Source organism: Tinamus guttatus, unplaced genomic scaffold (assembly GCF_059628265.1).
Source record: "Tinamus guttatus ecotype Peru unplaced genomic scaffold, ASM5962826v1 Tinamus_guttatus_pri_ptg000006l, whole genome shotgun sequence".
NCBI classification, from domain to species: domain Eukaryota; kingdom Metazoa; phylum Chordata; class Aves; order Tinamiformes; family Tinamidae; genus Tinamus; species Tinamus guttatus.
Genome location: NW_028288540.1, coordinates 1813750 through 1834039, shown reverse-complemented (window position 1 = coordinate 1834039; position 20290 = coordinate 1813750). Strand labels below are relative to the sequence as shown.

At 35.2% G+C, this 20290-nt stretch overlaps 1 protein-coding gene across 1 annotated transcript in view; it reads left to right on the top strand.

The window, feature by feature from the left end:
* PTPRN2 (protein tyrosine phosphatase receptor type N2) overlaps window positions 1-20290 on the top strand; it is a 586957-nt gene that overhangs the window by 249531 nt on the left and 317136 nt on the right. Inside the window, exon 11 of the mRNA XM_088521231.1 lies at window positions 16251-16330. Within this exon, the coding sequence (XP_088377357.1) occupies window positions 16251-16330 (80 nt within the window). The remainder of the gene's footprint in view (window positions 1-16250; window positions 16331-20290) is intronic.

The following is a 20290-nucleotide window of genomic DNA, read 5'->3' as shown; positions in this document are numbered from 1 at the left end:
TTCTTTTTTTAATTGGATTTCTCATTGGTTTGAATAGTTCAACTTATGAGTGAATGACCTCCTTTTCCTGCTAAAATTAATGAGAGAATGCAAAAGAAAAAGAATATACTCGTGTTCTTTATAATGTACATATATAAATTACATATACTTTATTATATAGTTAGTAACAAATTATTAAAAAAGGCTGAAATATTCCTATGCTTCCATGAAGAAAGGGGAAAAAATGTCTGTTCTGAGTGCTGTAAAAATATTATCATATTTTCTAATAGTGTATAGTTATGGCAAGTACTGCACAGCATTATATTATATCAGCATTGCTCACGGGGAAGTGACATCCGAGATAGATTGATCACAACCTGGATCCAGCAGTTGCAGTCTGATGTGCAGCACACTGGGTCATGCTGCTTGGCCAGCTACTCATTTAACAGTCCCAGGAAGTTCAGATATGTTGAAATACTGTTTATCTCCATATGATTCATGTTGATGAATGCTTTGTGTCTTCATCTCCTGAGCCGTGAGATTATGATTTTTCCATATCTGGTAAAGAAATGCAGATTTATTTTTCTGATAGCATTTTGTAGGAATTTTTTTTTTAAACTTCAGTTCTTTCTTTGAGAAACAGAAAATAAAAATAGTTTTATAGAAAAGTAATGGAAAAGAAGGGTCAGCTGTGGGAGGTTTTTGACAGCTTGCTGGAAATAAGTCATATTTTGGCATACAAAAAATAGCATCCAGTTGCTACCTATTTTTGAGAGCATTTGGGGCTGCTTGTTTTGCCTCGCCACTTTTGCTGAACTGCAGTATCTTTCTTCATCTTACTTTAAGTGCCACGAACTTTGGTTTAATCTTCAGCTCCAGTGAATGTAATTCATTGTTTAATGCTGTGTTTTAGGCAATAGTCTGAAGATATTTCTTCCTTAAAGGAAGTGTTCATTCTTATTCGGAAAAAAAATTACACCACTTGCATATAGCATGCGTAGTGAGAAATAGACCGCTGATGAGAAAATCTTTTCAGGAATCTGAGAGGTGCTAGGCATATTGAATTTAGTCATTTTGAAGGAGAACACACTCATATTTTGTTTGTGACAACTATTCTCTGTATTACTAAATAGCTCTTCTTATTTTTATTTTATGAAAAGTATTTATTGTATGAAAAATCAGTTCGGAAATTGAAAAGAAAAGACAATATGTGTGGTCTTCCTTGTAAGGAGAATTTCCAGTTTGGAGTTTGAATACTGGCAGATAAATCAAAGTCGGCTACACATTTAAAGGGATCCCATGAAATAAGTTCTCTGCTGGAATCAATGAGTTCTGCTTCATTAACTTCATTCATTTACAGTATAAGAGCACTTTCACCTACCTTTCTAACTGTTAGCAAAAAAAAAAGCCTTTGCGTTGTGTTTTATCATGTGATAAATCACAACAGCATTGCAATTGGTGGGCTGTAGATTCACTTTCTAATGAAAGGTATTCCTCCAGTGATATAGCTAGCTATGAGTAACCATTTTTCTTTCTTTTTTTTTTTTTTTTTTAATATGCATTAGGGAGGCTGGTTACTTTGCATCCATTAATAAAGAGCCATATCACTGCATCAAAAGTATTTCTACTGTATTTTAGTCAATATTTTAATATAGTGTGTTAGAAATGATAGTAACTCAGAATAGGGTCTTCTGTGTCTATGAAAACAGCAACATTTAGTCTTTTCAAAATAAAATTTGTAAGTCTGTGAGAAAGAAATGAAAGAATATCCCAAATCTCACATTAGTGAAGAATTCATGTCCAATAAACATTTTGATTTAAGAAAATAAGATGCTTTGCCTGAGGTTAAGCCCAGAAAACAATGTAATAATGTACATCTAGCTAATAGATAAAGCCTTAGAAGGGTAGAAGCCTTAGAAAAAAGCCTCACCAAGCAAAGAATTAATGCTTTTCGGCATTGGTCTGCTGCCACCACCACATAGTCATCACTGGAGTATGAATATAGAGTATGAATGAGTTTGAAGGCTCTAGTTACCTGCTGAATAGTCCCTCAAGACGTTTCAGAGAATATATGACTTCATGATTATTCCTAATCCACCTTTGACATTTCCAATCAATAGAATGAGGTCTCACAGTCATTAAGGATTTATTTATTTATTTATTAACTGGCAACTAAACGTACCCTTTTCATTAAGAATACTCTTAGTGTTTTTACAGGAATGGATAAATCATACGGGAAAAAAAATCAGGAAACCTGAAATCGAGGGTTTTGAAAGGGATTGTAGCATGACATTTGTACTTTGACTTAAGTATTAGGATGACTTAGAAGTCCCAATGCTCTCTCTTTTTCTCTCCAAGCATTCTGAATGGTAAGAGAGTGATAGCGTAGGCCTGAAACTTCCCAGACCTCTGCAAGGATTTCAGAGTGAATGCTTCCTAATGAAAACACAGGGTTAATTTCAAAATATAGAAAGAGTCATCGCATTCAATAAGAACAGAGTGAGAAGAACTGAGGAGAAAAGATGAGTAATGAGTTCTTTCGAAGGAGGTATCAGAATTATAAAATAATACTTGTCCTTTTTGCCACAAAAAGTAATTTTAAAATAGTGTTCCACAAATACTTTTTTACTAGCTTTGATTAGTTTTGTATACAAATACCTTTTGTTCTTTACATTTTTATTTTTTTTCTCTCTGTGCTTTGGAGTTTGTCTCGGTTAATAAGTTGCTTTGGTATGGGTTACTACCAATTCCCCTGTTAGTTCTTGATGAGTTGTTGCCTGGTAGTAATCAGTTTATCTATCTCATCCTCTCTTTTTCACAATCCTGCCAACTTTAACCGATGGCCTGCAATTCACAGCATAGCCTCAGGCTTGGCTCCCAGAGGGTGAAGTCCACTTCTGCACTTGGTTTGTTGTCAAGTTTGCACTGACATAAACTTTGCTCACCCCAGGAAGCAGATGAGAGGGAATATATCTAGGGAATACATAATTAGGAATATTTCAACATTGCAGAAAATACCCAACATGCTAGCTGTCACTTTTGGATACAGCCTGAATCTTTATGGAAGTACTAGTTATGCTTAATATGTTTTGTTAATGGTTATGTAGCTGTCAAATAAATTCCATTATTTCTTATTACATCATTAGAGACCATTAAAAGGATATTAGCATGCTGATGTAATTATGCAAGCAGACGTAAAATGACTATAGTTATGATTTTATAATCTAATTATGGGTGTCCGATGCCCCTGGTGATTGATTGTTGGACTGGTATCAAGGATTGAAATCGGATGGATTCTAGTACTAGGACAATTTGCATTTAGTCAAAAAAAAATTACAGTTTTGTCCATTATAGAGTAAACTTTGAGACATGAGATATTATCAAGAAATATCCAGACATAATATAAATAGCAAAATCTTCTAGCTCAGCTGAGAGAGTAATAGGAAGGACACTTGGAATCTATAGTCAAAGCCATTTTCTAATGGCTTGACATGATTTTTGGATTCTTACTAATAGATATTTATTTATTTAATATTCTCATATTTGGAATATTTACTGACCAAATTGCTAAGGTGATTTTTCAACTTTAATCTTAGCTGAATGCCTTTACATGGAAAGAAATCAAATTATTCTGATGTCACAGTATTTTAGCCAGTATATTCCATCATTTTCAGGTGCCAGCTATGAGTGAGATTCTCTGGTCAATGTATCTTCCAATAGATGCTATATGTCCCCATGAAATCGGTGACAACACTGATTTTTCTCTTTTCCAGCCTATTTTTTTCTTCACCTTATTATGTTTTTCCCTGTTGGTATTCAGGATTTCTTGCAGTTTGTGGCTCTTTTCTCCCAGTCTGTTCTGCTGCTTTGGCTTATTCTTCTGTTCATTTTTACCTCCTAATGTTAGTCATTTTTACCTCCTAATGAACCAATGCTCTGTGTCCAGAGAGCCGTACTTTGAGGAGAGATGATAATTTGACCCAGTGTGCTTATTACCATATTTACTTTTGCACTGGAAAACCTGAGGTAGAACACTCTATATTCAATGTATTAAAAAAAAATCTAATATTTTTCTTTCAGAGTGCAATTCCATAAACCTATAAGGTATGTGTATATACATATATATATCTGTATATACATATATGTGTGTGTGCTAGCAGGCATGTCTTAGATGAGTGGACATTGAGGTGGATTGATACCTGGTTGAACAGCAGAACTCAGAGGGTTGTGACCAGTGGTGCAGGAGTCCACTAACTAAAAGAGTACCCTCGGGGCCAATAGTGGATCCAATCCTGTTCAACTTACTCATCAGTCACCTGGATGAAGGGACAGAGTGCACTCTCAGCAAGAAGGACTTCTGGTGGAAAACAAGGTGACCATGAGCCAGCAATGTACTGTTGTGGCCAAGAAGGCCAGTGGTAGCCTGGGGTGCATTAGGAGAAGCACTGCCAGCAGGTCGAGGCTCAGCCCTGGTGAGGCCATATCTGGAGTGCTGTATCCAGTTCTGGGCCCCCGAGTTTGAGACAGATACAGAGCAGCTGGAGCAAGTTCAGTGAAGGTTGTTTCATCCTGAACTGATTAAGGGGCTAAAGCATCTCTCACATAAAAGTGCGAGAGAGCTGGGCCTGTTAGTCTTGGAAAAGAGAATACAGAGAAGTGATTTTTTCTGTGTTCATTAATGTCTGAAGGGAACATGTAAAGACTAAGGGCCAGACTCTTTTCAGTGGTGCCTAGTGCTTGGACGAGAGGCATCAGGCACAAACTGAAATGTAGAAGTGCTGTCTAAACATGAGGAAAAGTTTTTTTTTTTTTTTTTTTTTTTTTTTTTTTACTGTGAAAGTGACAGAGTGTACATGCAGGTTGCCTAGAAGGTTGTGGAGTCTTTATGATTGAAGACATTTGGAAGCTGTCTGGATGGTTCCTGGGCAACCTGCTAGGTAACCCTGCTTGAGCAGGGGCTTTGGTCTAGATGATCTGTAAAGGTTCCTTCCAGCTCACCCATCAGTGATTTTTTGATAAATGTAAAGTTAGAGATGGACAGGATATATGAATTTTAAACGTTTGTATTAATAGATTTTTTTCAAGGTGCAAAAGCTAATTATGTTTGTATAATATAATCTTCTGTATTGGCAAATCCATAAGTTTTTACTAGTAAGTCCCATATCATTTCGAGCTGCTTGCTTTTGTACTCTATATCAAAAATTCGAAGACTACATGACTGTGCTAAAGCTCTAACTCCCAGGCCTGAGCTTGTTTTTTTAGCTTTCACCTGACCCCTTTCTCTATACACATTGAGAATAAAGATGAATTTAATGTTTTAGTTGAATAGTTTATTGTATACGAAATGAAAATTCGGGTATTTATGGAAACTATTCAGCATCTTCAGCTGATAAATACCTTAAAAATTTATAGCAGCCACTGCAGAATGTTTTGATATTTTGAAAATAAATGCTTTGTTTTTTCCCATTTAATATAATGACTTGTTTCTAATTTTGATTATATTTGGTTCATAAGACAAATGTTTTTATTTTTGTAATTAAAATAATAATAAAAATATGATCTGCACTCACACCATTTTTTTCTCTATTTCCCTTCTTTTTCAGGTCAGCAGACCTAAAACATAATATTTTCAATATGGACTAATAATGATATAATTTTAAGATATTTGATCATATCTATGTATTTTTCTACAAACCTCTGTCTTATTCCAAGTACAGGAAAGAAAAATGTTCAATTAACAAGCAACTTTTTAACATGTCACTTGATCCTCATTGTCCTATGTGTGGCTTCATGCTTTGTTATACATTATTCAAATCCCGCTTTGAGATCAGAAAAACACATTTGCTCTTTTTTTTGTGTGTATGTGTTTGTTTGTTTGTTTTTATTTTGTTTTGTTCTGTTTTTCCTGTGGTACTCTTCACTAGGCTGTCAGAATGCTTCACAAACACAAACAGATGTACTTAGCCCACAAGAAAAGTGGTACAGATCTGACGTAAAGCATAAAGAGATTGAAGTCAAACCTTCTGGTAACCAGAGGTCTCACAGAGCATAGTTTATATGTCCTCTCCTAAAAGAAGTTTTTGTACAGAGACACAGAAAAGCCTGTTTTTGATTGCTATTCTGAGTGTTCAGCAATCCCAGTAATTAGCTCTCACTTCAGACAGAGCTACCTGCTTTCATTAACAAGAACTGAATCTGAAACTGAGGTGGAACCAGATGCTACCAGCAGAATTCAAGGCAGAGATTGGACTTTACCTCCTTTTAGTGCCTTGTTGGCAGCATACCTGCCACATGAATCACATTCTTGCCATTATTAAGATCTTATTTTGGAGCAGTAGGGTTGGAGATGCTTTCTACTCCTTTTCAGAGAAAAGACGTACCATAATAGAGTTTTTCCTTAGCTTTGTTCTTTGGAAGGGCTGAAGTGTTTGGGCTGGAATCCATACAATTTGAAAAGCCAGCCGGCCAGCCCAGTGAAAAGGACTTGGTCTGAGGAAGATCTCTGGAAATCAGACCAAGTGCAGAAAGTTCAGAAAAGGTTAAAACACGTTCAAGAACATCAAAAGTTCAGACAAAATGATACGTGGTGCTTCTGGCTTCACCTGTTCTGTCCCTGTTCTGTGTTGGCTGTAGTGTCCAGATCGTGCCAGATAGATAGAAAAATAACATGACAAACAACGAATAGAATCTAACACTTGAAAAACTCAATCAGCCAGTTAATCATATTCAGTCATCCAGAACCTAAACACTGGAGCAGTACTTGGTATTTTCGCTTCATCATGCTGATAGATTATGACATGTGGTATATGTATGCTCGAAATGTGAACACCTCAGGAAATTACTGGTCGATTTACTGGAAATTACTGGAGAGGCTGGATGGTGGAAGGAAGGTATATTCAACCCAGTGAGCAGCAGTGGGGCAGGTAGCACAGTGGCTTGTCAGTTGGTTTATATCAGCCAAAACATGGAAACTTCCGTCTTCTAACAGAGAAATCCTTTCTCTACGATTCAGTGTGATGAATCTCTTTTCTGTTGTGTAGCAAACACCTGCACCTAACAAAAAGTTTCTTCTAGATTGACAAATTCTGCTGGTTTCTGTCATGTAGGCCAGTCAGATTTACTGAGGAAAAAAACATATACCCTTTCTGTTCTGGTTATAGTGCTATAGTGTAAGGTAGCAATAGTTTTATTTCCATTCTGTTTATTAGTTCAGAACTTAAGCAACATTGGCATTTTGATTTGAATTGCCTATGCTTGGTCTCAATAAACGGGTACACTTTTCAGAACAGTTGATCAACATTTGCCACCTGTTCTTTGATTTTAAATATCAAACCAATGGACCTATGTGGAATAATCTTGTTTAAAATATTATAAATGTATAACTCAAATAATGGATCTGCTCTTATTCAAATTTGACTTCTTCTGCAGATTTAATGAGCCCAGAAAACAAATCGTCTGAGAACTGTATTGCTATAACTCATCACATGCATGTTTTTATAAGAAATTACAGTGTGTTTTCTGGTGCATACTGTCTTATTTGACAACTAATTTATAATAATAATGACGCATAAATTTTTAAAGGAATGAGGATAAAGAAACAAGTATAACATGGAGGTTTCAACTATGCATTTCTTTATTTAAAAGTGAGTGATTTCTCAACCTCAGCATTATATTAGCCTTGTGGATTTTTTTCCTGAGGTATAATGTATTTTGTGTGCTTTTCTCTAATAAATGTGCATATAACCAAGATCATTTTGCCTTCCTCACTGTAACTTTCCTGCTAAACAAATATAAAACTATATTAAAACAGCAAGAAGGATTTTGGCCTGCAGCATTTTATGAATTCTGGGTGACAAAGTGGAAAGACCATAAAAATCTGGAGACATTCTTACAAATAGGAATATACTAAGTTTAGCTTTCCATTACAACATTTCATCTCATTAAATCAAAGGTTTTGAACTTTTGTAATCCAAAGAACAATGAAATCCAGTTTTATAGATACATATCCATTTAGTCGTAGGTCCCTACCCAAGACAAGTTTCTTACAGAAGAAAGTGTGCATTTAAAGTTAATCTGTTTTTAACTTTACACTTATTTCTCTACTATTTATCCCTCTGTCTGACCGAAGGCCATCATAGCCCTTTTTAATAAAATTAAAGCTGAGATCATTTTAAAGTAGGCAGAATAAATTCCTTTTTAAAGCAAGTTACTGAATATGTGCTGTTTCATTTAATTTACATAATATTTCATACAATATTAGCTGGTAATCATTTCCAGTCTACAGATGGATAAATTGAAAAGCAAGACACTTTTCTTTATTTTTTCCTAAAGCCATGCAGAACTTACTGGCAAACATGGGAATATAAACAGAGAATTGCCATTCTCACTCTTGAACTAAAACATGCTCCACAAATAGAACAACTAATATGAGGAAGAGAATAAGATTATTGAGCAAGAAAAATGACTATGTAATTTTTAAGAAGAAATTCTTGTAAAGATTTGTTTAAAAGAATAATCCATTTTAAGATAGATAAAAAAATGAATGCTATCTCTAAGTCTTCCTTGACCTAGACTTCCCTCACTTTGCTCTGGTTACCCAGCTCTCCAACATATACTCTCTCTCTCTCTCTTTCTGTATACATATATATTATATGAAATGGATATTACAGACCTGCTGAACATTTAAATCATTCTGCCCATTTTTTTTTTCACCTAATCAGGTAATATTGCATATCCAGGCCTATGGCCTTCACCATGACCTTGTTGTGGAAGGTTTGTACTCCTAAGGAACCATAAAGTAATTGGGAGCAAACATTCTTTGCATGATGTGAATGTTCCCAGTAAATTCTCTCCATCAGTTGCCTGATGTCAAGTGCCTCTTCCTCAAGGCTGGAGAGCAAGCCCAACACAAAATCTTCTAATTCAATTCTTCAGAGCTAAAGCTTCATAAAAGAAAATGGAGGCTGTAACAACTTACTTTCTTTAGACTTCGTTTATGCTCAGTTTGATCATCAAACACATGTGCACCTTATTTGGCTCCTATCAAAGCTATGAGGATGCTAATCTTTTACCTCTGCAAAAGTCTTAATACAAGTTGTGCTCTTCGTTATTTATAAAAAGTCACTTGTGCAAACTGTGCATAAGGTGATTATCAACCCAAGAGTCAGATCTTGAATGTGGTTTCAACAGACACAGTAGTTATAGAGTTATGCAGAGGATAAGCAGACCTAGAGTCAATACATGCACTTAATCCTTACTGGCTAAAAGTTTAAGACCATCTGCTTATTTATCTACCAGCCAGACTGCTGAAAGGTATAAAGGAGAATGCAAACATAAACAATATGCAAATAGCTTTCTAAAAATTAGCTAACTTCATTATCATTCAGTTCAACCTCTGGGTATGAAATATAAAATCACTGTACAATTAGGTGTTAAACATTTGAGACTATTTTCCTTCTCCTTTAGAGTCCAAACATTTTTAGCTTTCAGGAAGAGAAATCACAAAGCTTGTGTGTTTGCTCTTTTAAGTTGTGTAATTAAGAGTCTTATTTTCATGGCAGGCAAAGCTGGTGACTTTCATGTACTCAGCATGGTGAAAATGTCAAGTTTCATAGGTTGTGACAGATTAATAGAAAAATTATTTTAAATCTCAGAAAATTATTCATAGATCTTGAGTAATCATCAGAGGTTGCGTTTTGTAAAGCATAAAAATAGACAAAACTGACTGCAGCATCAATTTCTAAATTGAGTGTTCTTAGTTTTTTTAAATAATTGAAATAGACTTTGCAAAAGATCTTCAGAAAGTGTAAGTAAAACCTTCAAAATATTATTTTGTCTTCTTTTGCCTTGTAAATTAGCATCAAGGTATTTAGCACAATTTTTATACATGTATATTAAAGGAATATGCAAACAATTATTTACATTTGGTTGGTATCAGAAACCTGCCAAACGTGGACCACTGTTGTTGTAGAACATCTCTTTTTCACCAGTCGTCAATTTCCAGGGACTTTACTCTTAAATTATTTTGATGATGCTTGTCAGCCCAAGTTGCTGAGAGCGGTGCAGCAGCATCACTTCCAGGAGAACCATTTCAAGGACAGTTCCTCTATAGCACTGGAAGCAAAGAGGGTAGTATAGTGTTTCCAAAGAATTTGCTAGTTTACTTTAAACAGAGACTATATAGGTAGGTTGCAGAGACAAATCTTAGATGCAAAAATCAAATCAAGACCTAAGTTTTATTTTCTTTTAGTTACATTTGCAAGATGTGAATGCTCTGAAACTGTCCATCTGTTTAATCTTTCTCATCTGTCTGTTGAATATGCCATAATCAGCTGTATGGCGTAAACACAATGTAAATAACAATAGAAAACCAATTACTAATTGGTGAATTTAAGGCATTATGCCACTAACTTGTTGAGCTAGTTACTGCGAGTAAGCATTGCAATTAGTATCTTTCCGCTAGCAGGTATTTTGATGTTTCATCTTTATGTTTGGTCATTGGAAGACACAAACTGTTGATCTTAGCAGGACAAATCTTCTCTATCTATCCATGCTAGCCACTACACTGAATACAGGACCAGTTTTCTGAAGTGAGTGTTGCAAGCAGCAGTTCATACTTAGGGTATATAAAGAATAAAAATATGAATAAATAATGTATTTTTGGCAGTTATGCAGCATGTTATGAAGCACTGTTTCACTCCAGTTTAAGGACTTCAAGAACTGGGAGAATACAAGAAGCTCAATCCGCTAAAGTAGGAAAAAAAACTCAGTGGCTCTAAGTACATATATATGAGAAGAAATACCTGTTGACTTTTGATAAATTCAGATGGAAAGCTAAGTAAACCTTTGAGCAGTAAAGAAAGAACAAAATATGTGATGCTCTCTATTATGAGCCTGTTGGTTATTCAGTGTAAGTGATGATACATGCTCTACTCAAGAGTTCAGGGAAATTATAACTAGTCCACTGCTTCATAGATGTCCTGGGGTTTTGAAGTTTCATGAGGATTATGCAATATAAATACAGTATAAAGCAATGATCCACAGAGTAAGACTTGGTAAAAAATGTTGGTGAAATCTTATTGAACTGGCCAATGGGCCTTCGCTTTGCTCTGCAAGTTATGGTTTGTAACAGACATTATGCATTATGAAAATAGCTCTATTAGTCATATGGGTTTTTTTCCTCTCAATTTGATTTAAATATACTTATATATGAATATATATAATATATAATACATTTACAGAAATGCATGCATTTTACTTTTTCCAACATTAAGAAGGTAGAAAGGAGGTATCAGTGCAACATTAACAATAGAGATGAGGTTCAAATTCCACAATAAGCTTGGAAATGTGTACATACTGCAAGTCATTAGTTCAAGCCCACCAAACACTTCCTGAGACAATTACCTTTGCTGCTATAAAATTTACTTTGCACAATCTTCTAGAGCGTTACTAATTGCTTTTCTTAACCCCCAGAGATTAAAGGATTTTGAAATGAACATATAGACAAGTAGTGATTCTAATTTCAAATATAAGCTTTATTAAGGCAAATTCTATTTTACAAAATGGGGCTATTAACAGAATGTTTAATGTTGGAAATAACCAATGCTGATCCCGCCCCCCACCCCATGCTCCCCCAGTCTCAAGAAATTTCACTCTGCCTGTTCTTTTCTTTTCTTTTCTTTTCTTTTCTTTTCTTTTCTTTTCTTTTCTTTTCTTTTCTTTTCTTTTCTTTTCTTTTCTTTTCTTTTCTTTTCTTTCCTTTCCTTTCCTTTCCTTTCCTTTCCTTTCCTTTCCTTTCCTTTCCTTTCCTTTCCTTTCCTTTCCTTTCCTTTCCTTTCCTTTCCTTTCCTTTCCTTTCCTTTCCTTTCCTTTCCTTTCCTTTCCTTTCCTTTCCTTTCCTTTCCTTTCCTTTCTTTCTTTCTTTTTTTTTTAATGTGCAACCTCAACTTATTTCCATCTGGCATCGGTTCTGTGCCTCATCTTCAAGAATAAACATAACCATGTTGGCACTTGTTTCTCAAATCCTTTTCCACTAGGGGGTATGATAGACTGTGACTGCATTTCTTAGTATCCCTTCTGCATGATACTGTAGTACTAAAGCAGACACACATGAGGGAGAAAAACAGGCATGCAAAGCTTGATACATAATTTATGGAGATTTAAATCCTGCCATTCATAAATATAATTATAACCCGAGGCTTGAAAGTTATATGGACCTTGCCATATTGATCATGCTCCAGCTCTGTTTATCCAGGCCGTTCATTTGTTGGCAGACACAATATAGTAAGAATACTTTCACCCTGTAAAACAATCAATGAAAGGAAATACTTTTATTTTACACAAAGAATATTGTTTCTTTCTATGAAGGTTGTGCTCCCTCCCACCTTCAGATGGGAAATCTACACCCATGGGGAGGGGAGTATTATTAAATCAGCAATCAACCTTCAAGTCATTTTGGTATAAACACTGTAATTATTTCATCTCTGGTAAACAGCATATAAAACAACAGCACATAAGGGTGACAATTTGCAATATGCTTTGAATGTCTTTGTTAAAAAAAAGAAAACACTATTATGGCTGAAGGCAACATTATTGAAATTAAAAAAAAAAAAGTTGTTCTGACAGCCAACAGAGGGGGTAATTAGTCAGTAAATTTCAAGTAATAAATGTAGCAGGTCATTGCAGCAGACATTACATTTTGTGGGGGGAGAAGTCACTGTTTATTAGCCTTGAAGCCAGATTTGCTTACCTTTATTCAAAAAACATAACAGACTCTTATGAAAAAATCTCCCCTTGGGGGTAGAATTGTTAAGCTTACAACCTTACATAAAATGTTGTATTTCGAAATTAAATGTGCCGCTACCTAACATTTTTAATCTCGATGTGATAGCAGGAGAAATGCTCCATTTGATGCATTCGGTTTATTTTAATTTTCTGGCTGGGCAGGGCATCTTACATGTGCGATTGCTTTCCTCTTGCGCGCACAGTGCTCAGAGTGGCCGCGTGATGTAGTCTGCCCCAAAGCGGGGATGCCCCTGCTCACCGGCAGAATCCTCCATGATTTGTGGGAGCAGTTTGTTTGCAATCCATCAGGTTGTAAACAACAGTCTGCACTTCAGTGAGCTTTGCTATTTAGAGGGATGTAAAGCCAATTGCCATTAATACCAGCGAGGCTGCACAGGGTTTGACAGCATCATGAAAGGCAGTCTTATCTATATAATTTAAAGTTCTTGGGCAGTAAATATAAGGCATATGTTTTATATGGCTTAGAACCTTCTTTCAGTCTGATTGCTTTTTTGTTATGAGTCTTTTTATGTATTTTTTTCATTCAAATAATTACTGTTTTTGTCTGAATGTTCTCGTCCAACACACAATGAACAGTGAGGGATTTCCCAAAGGGCATCCATTGTTATTAAAATGTTTATTTATTGAGTGCTTTTGCCAGAAACCCCTCATGAGAGAAATCTCATTTTATGATCTCCTGAAGCAGTCAGTTCCCAAAACATCTAGCAGAAATGCAATTTTGGCCAAGTAATCTCAAGGTCTTTTGTTCGCTTTTAAATAATCAGCAGAATATGAATGTGTGAAAAGTTGTGACAAGAACTACTTTATTTTCTATATTTTGTAAACGTTCTTAGCAAAGTTGTACTTATGGTGTCACCTGGCAAATCCTTCTTAACTCCAGTTATTACTGAAGAATAAAGCAGAATCCCACATGGTAATATATGAACGAGCATCTTAAAAGTTTGTTGGATGTCTTCTGCAAAAGAATAGGTTATTAACCAGTGCCATCAGAGTCCCATAAAGATGATTTTTTCCCCACCTGATTTTTTTGTCTCTTTATTTCCCCACATTTTCTCATCACAAGTGCAATAAAATGATAGTGCCAGTTGCAGTGCGTACACGGGCATGACTTGTCTACTGCTCGATTATCCAGGCAGAGTTGGTGGGATAGTCCCAGGCACTCTCAAATATCAGGAGACCTGTGCTTTAAATTCCTGCTCATGCTGCCTGCGTTGGATCGCTGAAATGATGCAGTTTTTAAACAGTGATGCAGTTTTTAATCAATAAGATTTAATGATGCTACTAACTGCCTAGCCACAATGCTCCATGCAGTGGCCAGCTCTGTAGGAGTGAGCTCTGTCAGAGAGGCGGGTAGAGAAGCAGGAGAAAACATGTGCTGTTTTTGCTGGTGAAGCCAAAGTGCAGTTAGCATTAATTTCAAGTCTTGACTGTGATGGAAAATGTGATGTAAATTTGGGGGGCTATATGAAGTTGTTTCTTTATGTTGTCCTTGTCATAGGCCCCTTGCCTGCTAGCTTGGTGTCTGTTTTTATTTAAAGAGCACCACTGATTGCACTGTAAGCATTAGAGCAACTGAAGAGGACTCATCATTTCTCTTAGGCTGGCAATATAAGAGGAGGATAATGTAAAGCTCAATTATATTCGGTGTGTAGTCTCAGGAAACTCCCATGTGCTTTTTATGGTTGATTATCTCACCTTTACTGACAGAATCTGAATGGTCTGATTTTTCATAAGGCAATTATGTATCTCAAAACATACTATGCAATTGTACTATATCAAAAAGAACTGTCTAAATGATGTTGATAAATGCTCTGTAACTCCTTAATATTTACTAAAATATATTTCTTCCACATTAATGATGACTTCTGGAGTGCCCTTTAGCAATACAATCTTTCTGTTTTCTTTTCCCGCTCCCTTCTACCCCTATAAAAGTATTTAGAGAAAAGAGATTGATTAATAACAGATCCTGTTAACTCCAAAATAAAATGTGCACAGCCTTGCCTGGTATAAGATTAAGCTCCTTAGTCTTACTCTGATTCCCTTTGTGACCTCTAAGCAAAGTATTTATAATATTTTTTCTCTCTCTAGAAGGTAAAAATTTTAAAGGTATTTCTGTATAGGACAAACATTACTCAGTTATGCACACTTCACTAAGTGCTCTCAATTACCAAAAAAAAAAAAAAAACAGTCCTTTTAATCCCTGTATTTTTTTTCAATGTGATTCTTTTATGTAGCAGCTTATAAACCACAGCTATAGCAGGCCAAAGAAGGTTTTCATGTGTGGTTCTAGGTAATGTACTTCAGTGGTGACTGAAGCAGAGTTATTATTTGTGGTACCAATATAACTCATCTTACTGATTACATCATTAATAACAACCTAAGAACTCACATAATACACAGTACAGGTGTTATCTGTTATTATGGTGCCAATTTTCATGTTTGTTCAGCCATTGTACTCTGCATTTCTGTTAGTATACATTGTAGTTTCTACTGGGTCCTTCTAACTGGATTTTAAGAAAATACTTCTACTATGTTCGCGATTATTTTTTATATATTTTCCATATACATATACTTTAGTATAATATTAAGGATCTCAGAGCTTAGATTTTTTACTTGATTACTTCTAAGTATTACTATGTAAGTTTGGTGTTATTGGGATCAGTGGCAACTGAATGCAAGATTACTTACATAGTTTTATTTTGCTTTAAAAATACAGTGAAAAAAAATTGTAAAACCCTGAATGCTTTACTCTGCCATTCTTCATCCTGCTAATTTGTAATTCGTTCATTAAATGTCTTATAGATTTTGATGCCATAGAGAGCCATCAGGCTCAGCCCAAAAAGGTCAGCAGAGAGTCTATTACTTTCCTTCATAAGTTATTCAAATCAATAATCCTCTTTGCTGTTAAAAAATAAATACTTTGTGCCATCTTTCTGGACAAAATGTGTATACGTTTCATTTTTCAGCGGTAGTATCAGCTTTGTCCAAAACGTCCTTTTGCTCACATGTGTTCTTGCAGAATAGGATCAAGATCAATAATTTGAACTTTATTGTCTCTCCTTAAGACAGGATTCATAGACTTACAGTCATGATAAGAAGACTAAGCTTGTATTGATATAAGGCTTATAAAATGCAAAAGCACATGTAATCTTTGGACGCTGAATTCCACTTATGCTGTATCTGCATGACTGACTGAATTTATGGGCTTTCATTTTGCCATCTTCATAGTTGGAATATTTGCAGGAGTATTCTGAAGTTTAGTTAATGTCTCCGAAATTATTCAGACCCAAGATATTACAAAAAAAACCCACAAGAGGTATAAAAATATACGCAAATGTAGCTAATGAAGCAAAAGGAAGAGGACTAAATGGTGTCTTAATAGTTTCTCCTTAAAAACCTATTTTGATAAGGAATATTATGCCATGTCTCGTGATTATGAGTCTTACATTTTTAATAATCTCTTTTAGCATCCTGGGACCAGCTGTGACCTTCAGGGTGCACTCAAACCTCCAGAATATTTCATCTGCAGATGTTGCCAAAGCAGCAGGTAAGAATCATTATGCTCCATTCCCAAACTGTGACCTCCCACTCTCCGGTTTAGAGGACTGAACACTCTCTCAGGAAGATTGACGTTTGAGGAAAGAGACAGTTGAGGGTGAGTGGCACATTTGGGAAATTGAAGTGTAATATCTCTGAGTCAATTAAAACTGCTGAGTATTTTATTGTTTGTAGAGAAAATGGATTAAATAGAGATGTGTAGACATGGCCTAGCATGGTGAAAAACTTTAGTTTTGTCAGAAACTTAGAAAACTACACTAGATATTTCTAAATGAGAATCGAATGTCTTTTCAAATATACATTTTTTCAGACAGCAAAATGTTACTACATTTTAGCTTTAAATTTGGATGGTATAAATACAACATTGTTGATCTGTTGACTGTGTATCAGTTTCCATGTCCTATTATTAATCTTAAAAGAAAACATTTTATTTCTAAAGCTAACCTGTTTCTGAGTAAATGCTGCGTTGGCTTATCAGCTTCACTGCTAATCATGTTATGGAGGAGTTATTGACTACAAGAAATCATTTCTGCGAAGTAATTGAATTGATAATTGATTTGCTTCCAAATTAACCAATTGATAGTTTTTAATAATTGCAAATGAACAGATTTCGTTATTGCTTGAAAAATAGGAAGTTTATTTGGAGAGACACTGAGAGCCAAAATTTGTCCATTAACTTCTGCTCAGTTTCATCATGAATTAATTTAGCTGAATTTCATTAAGAGACAAGAAGCAGACAGTAAGCCTAAACTGCAGGAGTTTCCATGCTAGAACCTTTCTTTGTATGGGGCTCACTGGAGGATCTGTCTCTCAAAAAAGAGGTTATGAAAAACAATGGAAAGAACATTTACAAGTCACCAGCACCATCTTGTAGTCACTCAGAATTTTAAGGAGCATAAGAACAAAAAGAAGGGTAAGGACTACCAGTGGTGCGAAACCTTTCACTTTATGCTTTCTTGTTAAGGGGTGATTAGAGAAAGAACCAAATGGGATACCATTTTTAAAAAATAGATTTTGTATGTCAATAAGACTTAGGGTTGTACTGTGGAAATTAATAGAAGATTAGTTATGTAACTATCAGATATCTAAATGTGTATGATATATTTGGAAAATGAATATGGCTTTTTTATAGCAATATTCTTCCTTGAAAGCCTATTGGATATCTCTGAAGGATTCAACAAACATGATGCAGCTGGTAGAATCCACTTTGATTTCCAAAGACATTTGATAAGTTTTTTCATTAAGAGTTTCAGGTTAAAAGACAAGAAACAGAGAGTAGGAATAAATTATCTGTTTTCTCAAAAGGCCGAGATAGCAGCGGAGTTTTGCAAGGATCTCTGTGTGGACTCATATTCAACATACGTGTAAATGAGAGGCTGAGTGGTGTGATGAGAAAGCCTGCTAATAATGCAGGTACTACGCCCAGTATTAAAGGTGAAAGTTGATTGAAGAAGTCTTTAGCAGATTGAGAGAGAAAATGGCAGATGAAATTCATTGTAGTTTTAAGCAAAAAATATGTATGGGAAAATATCCAATGGCTTTACATATAAGCTGTGGGGTCTGATTAGACCATGACTTACCAGGAGTGAAATTTTAGTGAGGTAATAGATAAATTCATGAGAATACTAGTTCTGTCTTTAGTATCTGTCAAATAAGGAAAGAATTGTTAAAAAAATAGGAAATGATTAGGTAACAAAACAGAGAATCATATGCTATTGAATAAATCTATGGCATATGGGTATTTAAATACTAAGTATACTTCTACCTCTCTCACCTCAGAGTGACTGGAAACTCTGCTGAGCTGGAAAGGTTCAGAGAAAGACAGGAGATATGACTGCAAGTGTGGAATATCTTCCGTATAATAAATGGTGAAGATAGCCACAGGTCTTTATTCTGGAAAAGAGATAATTATGACATGAAAAAGGTCTCTCAAATCCAGAGCAGAATAGAGAATATAAAGAGGATTGTTCAGTGTCTGCTGCATTAAAGGAGTAAAGTAAGCTAGTAGAAGGCAGGTTCGAAATAAATAAAACTGATTCATTTGCAACTTGTATTTATATGAGTTGTGGATAATAAAGCTTACAAGTTTTCCAAAATCTAGATGTAAACAAATTCATTCAAGAAAAATCCATGGAAATGTATCAAATTCATCAAACACTGTCAAGTTCAGGAAGTTCCTTATATATCTGTCTCAAAAGCTAACCCTGCGTCCCTATCAACATTTGTCAGTTACCCCATCATAGAAGGCTCTCAGATTGGTTAAACATGATTTCTGCTTTGTGAATCCATACTGATTACTCCTGATTACCTTCTTGTCCTTCATGGTATCCAGAGTGAGCTGCTTCATCCAATAAGTTTGCAGCACCTTTTCAACATACAACATTCATTTATACATTTCTATGCACAAGAGATGGTCTGCTCTAGAATAATTACATTTGGCACATGACATCGTTTAGACAACATACATTCATATAATTTTAGGCAGAGTTTTTCTTACTTGCTGTTCTTTAATGTGCACAATAGACTCACTAAAGCGATAAACAGTAGCATATTCTGACATAAGAAGGTTTTTTTTCAGTTTTTAGTTGGGATTAGAAATTTTTTAAGTAAGTTATCAGTACACTGAAGAAAAACATTCAAGATAGATAAATTCTTTACGAAGCACAACCAAAGTAGAATTAGTCAGTACATTCCAGGATAGGCACAGCTAAATGCTTCTATGATCCATTGCTGGGTAACCTGACATCTGTCCACGACTTCTGAAAGCAGCCCTAACTTACCAAAAATGACAGGAGAGTCTTGCTCCCCATCTATCCTTAAAAACTAAAAAAGAACAACAATAACAAAACTAGATATTTAGCTAATCAGATATGATAGTAATTATGGGAATGTGAATTACACAGCTTTGCAAAGAGGAATCTATTTCTGCAGCTGTTCTGTATATGCAGGTCTTGCTGATATCTATAGAAACATGTTGTATGTGGCAACTTATCTTATTATTTTTATACCATACATTTCTTGTAAACAAAATGGATAAACTGCATGCTGTCCAAATTTTGTAGGGGACTAGATTTAAAGTTTTTCATCTTCCCCTATGGAGGTTAACAGATGTGCAGGTTAGGGAAGACATGATGCTCATCAGCAATTACGCAAACAGATGGTTGACTTACTTAGAATATCTACTGCAAAAAAAAAAAAAAAAAGAGAGAGAAGAATAAATTGATGATAAAAATGGATCTCTCTATTTTCTTGGAGTTTGTTAGCAATTCTTATTGGTTTGCATAAGATATACACATCTTGAGGAGAGCAAAAGCTCTGTAAGCCCCTTTAGCTTCACAAACTTATGGGAACTTCACAAACATATGGGAATCCTAACAACAGAGTTATGCAAAATTTAGTGTAGCTTGCTTTCTCACATTACCAATACCTTTATTTACTCTTTGACTACAAAGCAGGAGGACAGTCAATGTTATGACAGTGCTGCATACTTTGACATTCATAATATACAACATACCTTGCACGGTGTAGCTGTCCTCTGACCTATTTCTCTTTGATAAGACAGGCTCAGTGCTACACTGCAATTCCACCACAACATTTTCTCAAAATAAACTTTCTATGGACAAGAGATGGCCTGCTCTAGAATAATTACATTTGGCACATGACATTGTTTAGACAAATGAGTATGTATTTCATTTCTCTTAAGTTAGGAGCAATCTCACAGAGAACTACTAAAAAGATATAAAGTTGTAATACAGTCAGTGAACTGTACTACTATGATTTTGATTTCATCCATCTTTATAAACCCTCTAGAATAGCACTGTTTATGTAAAGACATTTAAAGTGAGTTTTAGAAATTTGAAATTTCCATATGTAAAGCATGTGACATGTCTGTAACCTGTTTGCATTTATAGTGCTTATATAAAATAAAAATGCAGGATAAAAAAGACAT